The sequence below is a fragment of the Patiria miniata genome, unplaced genomic scaffold, assembly GCF_015706575.1.
Source record: "Patiria miniata isolate m_02_andy unplaced genomic scaffold, ASM1570657v1 HiC_scaffold_3, whole genome shotgun sequence".
NCBI classification, from domain to species: Eukaryota; Metazoa; Echinodermata; class Asteroidea; order Valvatida; family Asterinidae; genus Patiria; species Patiria miniata.
In genome coordinates, this window is record NW_024037069.1 from 35811782 (window position 1) to 35819873 (window position 8092).

Here is an 8092-nt window from a genome sequence, read left to right on the forward strand (position 1 = left end):
TGCTGTTGCGTAAAAACAGCTTTTGTGTAAACTAAACTTAAAATTGAAAAAAAAAACCTGGACATTGTAATAAATCTGGCGATTTGTTTTGTCCAGGTACGTCGTAAGCCTTGGGCGCTTTATTGGGCCCAACCACCGCCAAAATACTGGCAGGCCTAATCCTCTTTTTGCTGTTACCCCCTTGTTCAAAATAAGGTGGAACAAATACAAAGAATGTTCGAAAAGGGTTTGTAAGTAAAATAACATGATGTATATCATTGGCACATTAACATTTTAGGTGAAAAAATATCACGATGAATTATTGCCAGATTTGGAAAATTAAATAAGTCACATAGGTACGAATGTAATAAATCCTTTTCTATGGGTGTTTGTTTCATAATTGTAATGGCAAGAAGCGCCGGTTTAGGCGCCACTGCGGTACCCTTTTGCCCCACCCACGGGCCAGATGCGAGAGCTTAAAACCCGGGGCTACCCTTCAGGCACAGCTCACTTGCAACTGTGGTTTCTCCGTTGAAACTTGGTCGCCAGCCGCTTGCTACAAACCCTCCATACACGGCCCACCGTCTGTTTGCGTCGTTTGTTGTCTAAACTTTGCCAGAGAACGCTGTCACCATGCAGAGAGCTCAGCTCACAGCGAAATCCAGGATGTCCAAAGGTAGGCACCTGTCGATGTGACGTTAAAGCATTGGTAGCCAATCACAAGGGGTTTCCTTACCAGTTCTTTGGAACTTTTTTTTCATGAGTTATATACATTGTATCTGTATCTGTATATTATAGTTGGTAAAGCATCCCAGGGGAAACATCACACCAACTTAGAGAGAAGACAATGAGAAGAAATTACAGTTTTAGAGGTGGGAGGAAAAACAAGTTGTTTAGTACCAGAACGATCTTCAATCCAAGTAAACGTTTTGATAATAATTAGGTAGGTTACTTTTGGGATAAATACACAATGATCCTATGCCTTTAAGATAAGAACCGGAGGTATCAATTCGACGTTTCGGTCAACCTTTTATGTCCATCAACAAAAGTAAAATTTTCTCAGAGCCGTGTACCCGCAAGCCCAAGCGCGCTATAGTAGACTCACAAAGACCGTGCCCCAAATCTCCACGATTTAAGTCCCTGTAAATCATCCACTTTAAATGCAAACATGTATTCAAGTGAGACAAATAATTGGCAGAGCTCGGCAACCCCCAAAGGCACACACGTATGTGATCCAGTTTTTAGTGGTTGTAGTTCAAGTTTGTTTATTTAAATTAACTAAGGGGCTTGGCATAATGTTGACATAAACATTGAATTGTAAGCCAGCGGCGCAGGTCAAATCAGAATTTGTCAATAATTTATTGCTTGAAAAACGGTCCCTGAACCAACACGGTACTCTAAATCATCCGTAGACCTGCTCTATGGTATTAAACCCAACCTGGCTGATTTTAAGGCCATATTATTAACCTCAAAATGTTTTATTGCCACATTAATTTTGGCCAAACATTTAAAATTAACTTTATTTTGAAAATAAAAAGTCTTCCCTATGCGACGGTTCTGTGTGTCATTGGTTAGGCCTAAACAATAAATCAGGTTAATAAAACATCATACCGTTAAAAGCAATATACAACATTTGCAAACATTAAAAAACAAAACTACCTAATCATTATGAAATACCCTGCTAGATAGACTGTAAGTGCATAATAGTCTCAAGCATCCTGTGAAATCATGGCACCTGGTGTGCTGTCGACCATCGTAGGGAAAACCCCCCGCCATTTTTCGAATATTGCCCCCCAATTTATTTAGTCCACATTTTGTTTGCAATCGCTTACACATCCGTGACCTAACTGGTGCAAGCTAGCTAATCTGGTTCCCTGACTAGACAATTCCCAAACGTCTATAAACTGCTCCGTTTCGTCTCAAGTAGGGTCAGGTAGCCAGACTACAAGAAGTTAAGAACATTTTTTTTTTTTTGGGGGGGGGATTTTACGTCATCTATAAACACAAACTTTTAACAGGTCAGTGAAACAAAATTTTGCCATGAAATACTAACCCCATATCCATCGATTTCTGAAAATTACCGCAAATGCAAATGTTGTATAATCATTACCTTTAAAGGTACCTAAAACAAGTAAACAAAATAAGTAAAATAGACAAACAGAAACATGAAAAAGTTACAAAATGAAAGAATTCCTTACCTACTTTGGTAATTTTCAGGCGTCACTGTAAACACACACTTGTTTTCTCTGCCTAGAGTGTCAGGCTAAATAGGACCGGAATTCCCGGTCAAATCTGAGTGCAGAAAGAATTAACGTGAAGGAAAAATCCAGCAACGTTCGTTGTAACACTGTCTTTAAGATGATGGTTTGGATATCATTTTTTTTTGCAACAAACAAAGGCTCGGCCATGCCAGCCGACCTCATCCTGTACGGGGGCGACATCATCACCATGGAGGGGAGTGAGGCCAACCCGGGGTCCCGCGGTGCCGACTCCCCGCCCAAGACCGAGGCCGTAGCGATCAGCGGGGACACCATCCTGGCCGTGGGCTCCATCGATGTGGTCTTCCGTCACGCCGGACCCGACACCCAGGTCATCTTCCTGAACCAACAGACCCTGATGCCGGGCTTCATCGAACCCCACCAGCACGCTATACAGTGCGCCCTCATGCGGAGCCAGTACATCAACATCAGTGCCCTGAATTACAGGTAAAGGATTTTATTGTGGGCGTGGTGGGGGGGGGGGGAGGTAAGGATGGCGAATGTGCACGATCCAGCGTACGTCATCATCGAGTAGGCCATCGCATTACTGCTTCATTATGACATTTGGCACGCTGCTGTGGCAAAAAGACCATGATGTCATATTGTTTACAAAATTGGACATTGTAGTCTTGCGACACCTACTTCAGCAAAAATGTTCTATTTGGAGTAAAAATGACTCTTTTCCGGCTCACAGATGACTGCTTTTTGGGTCATCATTTTTACGAGGAAAAGTAAAAGACTGTGGCAAAAGACCATGATAACATACTCCTTTACAAAATAGCATATTGTAGTCATGCGACACCTATTTCAGCCAACCGTTCTATTTGGGGTCAAAATTACTCTTTTCCGGCTCACAGATGACTGCCTTTCCGGTCATATTGACTAGGAAAAGTCAAAAAACTGTGGCAAAAGACCAAGTTGTCAGACTCGTTTAAAAAATTGGATATTGTAGTCTTGCGACACATACTTTCAGCTATTTTGCACTATACAAAAAAAAAGTCAATGTCAGATTGACCCGGAATCTGGATTCTATTTGACTTTACCCATTCTAAACCCCAGGTGCTATGATGACATTCACACCGTCATGGTGAACAGAATCAGCGAGCTGGACGCAGATCCCAACAACAAGGACTGGGCCATCTTCTTCGGCTGGGACCCTGAGCTCATCTCCGACCTGCCCACTCTCAGCGCCGACTTCCTGGATGCCAACTTCTCCTCCACCATTCCGATCGTCGTGGTTGGTCAGAGCGGTCACGTGGCCTGGGTCAACAGTCCCGCTCTTGCGGCACCTGAGCCACCTGTAAGTGACCTATGCTTTGTCTACAGTTGCTCCTCCACTTACCGATCTTATACTCTCAAGAATCCCTGGTCAGCTAGATATGAACCACAATTCTATCTGGATTGACACATTTCTTGGTTAACACGACACTTTTGCCAATGTTTCCGGATCAAATGACCCAGCAGAAACAGTCTACAGACAGAATTTTCATTTTGAGCCAGAAAAGTGTCAGTTTTGACTCTGAAACAAAGCCAAATTTCGGGTTTAGCTGACATGGGACTCTATACATTCGTTTTTAAATCTAATTGGGTCAGCTTCTTTTAGTTCCACGCTACTCCAGAACTCCAATCTGAATAGGGGACTAGGTTTATAAATGGCAGCTAAAACTGAAATTGCGTATAGTTCATGTTTGGAAACCTTCCAGCAACATGAACCTTCCGTGCTTGTCAATCAAACATTGCGCATTGACCGATTAGATCACGACTTGTGTCTTGTGATCAGGTGACCACGGTAAGTCGGTCAGACTCGTCACATGAACTGTGTGAGAAAAGTACACAAACCTGAGATAGACGGGGCTTATGACCAAAATGCCCCGTGGACCAAGGGAGAGTTTGCCAAAAACGGTACCATCTTTACAAAGTATTATAACTGTACACATTTCCCCCCAGATTGGCCAGAATTACCCTAGTCCATCTGGAGGTACCGTGGTCCTGGATGCCGAGGGCTGGCCCACCGGGCAGGTCTTCGAGGAGCCGGCCATCATGCTGGTCATGGGTCGAGCCCCACTTCCCGACGAGGAGCTCATGATGCAGGGCTTCTATGATCAGTGGAGAGCCTACGCCTCAGCCGGGCTGACCACCGTGACTGAACTGGCCTACATGCCTTCTCCCGAGATGGATGCGATTCTCAAGACTTGTGCTGATGCTCCAGACTTCCCCATCCGCCTGGGTGAGTAATCAGCTTTAATACCCCTCAACAGTGAACAAGAGTGCAGAGGATTGAACATAATTATAATTAATATGAGACAGAATGTCATCTGAGCACCGTTGCTGCCGTTCCGAGTTCCTCATGATGCTGCGCACAGTTTGTAGAAATTCGGGGAAAGGTTGTCATGCGTATACTTCGTATACAATACGGGCGTGAACCGATTCGCGCATGCACCTTGTCCTGTACTAAGATATCCATTCCTTTACGGGTTCTTATACATTCCAAGGTCCCAATACAAGGATTCATCAACTCGGGCACTCTTTAATGGTTACGTAATAGACGGAAATAATTTTTTTGATGTTTCTTAATTACTGTTGGCACGTTAAATCATGGACACACTAATTTGTAAGCCATGAGGTTATCGTAATGCTTCGATGTTTATGGATGACAAGATTACAGTTTTGACTTATTGGAGTGTTTCTAAATCATTTGACAGGTCTGTACAAAATGACCCATGCGCAGACAGAGGAAGAGCTGCATCAGCCCAAGTCAGCTCCCCCTCCGCCGAAGGTAAGATGCTGCAGCCAGCTGGGGCGCGTTCAGCCCGCACCACCCAAGAAAGGCAGGAGCGTCGTAAAAAACTACGACGGGGGAGTTGGCAACTACAGCTCCCGTCTGTGGGAAGCTGGCTTGAAGTTGGTTGCTGATGGCTCCCCGCACTGCGGCACATGCGCTACCCGCGAACCCTTCATGTACACCCCGCTGACTGAAACCCTGGGGTTCCCCAAGGCACCTGGCTACGGCACCTTGAACATGGAGGACGATGCTCTCTTAGATACCATCAAGAGACATCACCAGGACGGGAAGCAGATGGCGATCCACTGCCACGGCGAGAGGAGCTCTGAACAGGTGTTGAAGGTGTATGAGCAGGTGAGTGAAGTATGATTTGGCACATCAAGATATTTCCTATAAAAGGGAAAGACCCATACTTTGTGGTGAAACTAAAGTAAATACTCCTCCGCAGAATTGTATTCAAGTTTTGAAAAGTCAGTCACAAGTCATCGCAGGTTTTCGCAAGTGAATTATTTACAAGACTTCGCAAGTCAAGCGATAAGCTATGCAAATCAGCTGGGCGTGACAAATACATTCCTTTGTCATTGTCAACTTTGTCATTGTCAACTTTGTCCATGTCCTTCCGGTGACACACCTTGTGTTTTGTCTTGCGATTGCCTTGTGACTTGACCCGTGATTGACTTGAATACCACATTCCCAATTACAGTTCTGAACTACGAAACTCTATCGGTTTGTCATATTCAAGGAGACTCTCCCTTTTTAAAAAAATGTTGATAAAAGGACAGAGAGATCAATCTGGTACCGATTTCAATCACTCACTATCCAGCTATCATTTTCCCTTTAGGTCCTGAACCAGTTCCCGAATCAGGACAACCGTCATCGCATGGAGCATCTTGGCTTGATGACCGTGGACCAGATTGAACGCGCTGGGAAGATCAATCTGGCACTGTCTTTCTTCGTGGACCATCTCCGTTTCTACGCCTTGGTCTACAAGACTGACATCTTCGGTGATCGAGTCAACCGCTGGACTCCGCTGTCTGAGGCAACCAAGAATGGCATTACTTGGACCATTCATCAGGTGAATGGCGGCTCTTTATTTACCCCCAAAAGGCTTTGAACAGACCCCCGATACCTTTTTACTGATATGATCGCTACGCCTTCTTTTGTTTTAGTAACGAGTCTGATATGTTTAAGAAGGTATCTTGCCGGCCTAAATGTATCTGCAGTTTTGAATCCAATAACATAAAACATCATGAGCATCAGCGCAAAATGTCAACATTTGACAATATTTGTTCTTGATTCATACAAAGCACTGTCAGACAATTCAATTCAAACCAGCAATTGTATTTTGGAGATCAGAAGGGGGGAGGGGAGGATCCGCTGGCCATAACTTGGGGGAACGGATTTTCTGGGTATTAAAATACAATATTAAAGAATCACTTTAAGATATAACGGTAGAAACAATGATCGGAAATTGTTATTCTTCATCTTTACAGGATCATCCGACCTTCCCCGGAGACGCCAACCCTTTCGCCAACATGAAGACAGCCATCACCCGTTGCACCAGGGATGACCCTACCACTCCTTACGGCCCGGAGTACCGCGTGTCCATCCACGAAGTTCTCAAGTCCTACACCGTCAACGCGGCCTGGCAGCTCCACCTGGACCAGAAGGTAGGAAGTATCAAGCCTGGCAAGAAGGCCGACCTGGTGATTCTCTCTGACAACCCTTACGACGTGGACCCGTTTGACTTGGAGAAAATCCGTGTCATTGAGACCTTCGTGGACGGGCGCCGCAACAACCTGGCCAACATCAAGACCATACCCACGGTCAACGTCAAGGTGCTAGACCGTCCGGTTTAGGCAAACTAGACATGCCGCAGAATAAGGAATCATTCGATATTTTCCTCAAAATTATTATGAAAACAAGCATTGCGAATATTTGCAATCAACTAGGCCTTGCTATTGGCGTATCAATACAGGAATGAGGGCTTAATTATACGCATGCAGTTTTGTCACGTTAAAGCTGCCAAAAGTATTAGCTGAGATAACTTAAGCAACGAGCAAAATGGACCCAATTCAAGGAAATATGTGCCGTTTGATCACAAAATAATTCAAACTTATTTTATTTTTAATGGTCATTTACGAATTATTCTACATACATTAAGCTCCCTCTGCACCTCACAATGAAATTTTCTTGATAAAAGAAAACGCTGAAATTTGTTTGTTTTTGTGTGATGAAAATGTTTAGGTTTCGGTTTTTGAGCAGTTAAAAAATTAGACATGTTTTTAGTCGTAAGTAAAGTTAAAGGATTTTCACGTACAAAAAAAGAAACGAAAGGCGAAAAGTATGAGGAATACGTGGGTTGAGTTATGAAATACTGGTTGTTGCTTATGTCGTGTTAGGATGAAATGTAGAAAAAAATAGTTGGCCTGACAGAAAGATATATTAAGATTATAAAGGTGTTGGAATATTTTTTAGTGCTTGTATTTGATGAAAAGGGTTTCGGGTTATGCTGACATACACATTTTACGGCAACGCTATAAAGGAGTTAACTTTCGGGGTTATCAAGAGATAAAATATTCCATTATCATAAAAACACGCCAAGTTTTGAATTTTGTGGTGTCGTTTGTTTAAAAGCTGATTTCTCTGTCCTTAAAATTAAGTTAAGATGAATTTTAATCGTGATTGAAAAAATGGTGGTTTTGAATAAAGAGTTTGTAACGGGTTTTGCATTGTTAGTGCTTTGTTGCCGAAATGAAATTTCATTTTTTGAGTTTCAATTTAATAAAATGTCTACCCTTGTATTTCTTCTAAACTGAGAAGGGGCCTAGCAGTCAGTGTTTCCAATACTCACGGGTATATTCAACAAAGTGCAAGGGGGGGGGGGTCAGACGCTTGACCGCATCTGACGCTAGGGGCGCTGTTCATTTTCATATGTACTGTACATAACCGTGTTTCTGATATTTGTAAATCTATACGGGACCACTCGCGAAACTTTTTGGAGAGTAGCCTACACATTAATCAATCACTGAAATTAGTGTTCATGCCACGTCCTTACATCATCCAGTTCTAT

The 8092-nt window shown here is 43.4% G+C and overlaps 1 protein-coding gene across 1 annotated transcript; it reads left to right on the forward strand.

The window, feature by feature from the left end:
• The first annotated feature begins 384 nt into the window (after positions 1-384).
• LOC119737959 (N-substituted formamide deformylase-like) lies at positions 385-7757 on the forward strand. Its single transcript, XM_038212633.1, has 7 exons — positions 385-655; positions 2378-2684; positions 3297-3537; positions 4185-4464; positions 4940-5373; positions 5861-6094; positions 6513-7757. Exons 1-7 carry the CDS (start codon positions 613-615, stop codon positions 6876-6878), a joined length of 1905 nt encoding a protein of 634 aa, XP_038068561.1. The 5' UTR covers positions 385-612; the 3' UTR covers positions 6879-7757.
• The last annotated feature ends 335 nt before the right edge of the window (positions 7758-8092 follow it).

Bases quoted from the DNA above. Each gene is read 5' to 3' on its own strand.
- LOC119737959 (XM_038212633.1), top strand. From the start codon at position 613: ATGCAGAGAGCTCAGCTCACAGCGAAATCCAGGATGTCCAAAG. The intron at 656-2,377 runs GTAGGCACCTGT...CAACAAACAAAG, and splicing joins GAAATCCAGGATGTCCAAAG to GCTCGGCCATGCCAGCCGAC. The intron at 6,095-6,512 runs GTGAATGGCGGC...TCATCTTTACAG, and splicing joins TTACTTGGACCATTCATCAG to GATCATCCGACCTTCCCCGG.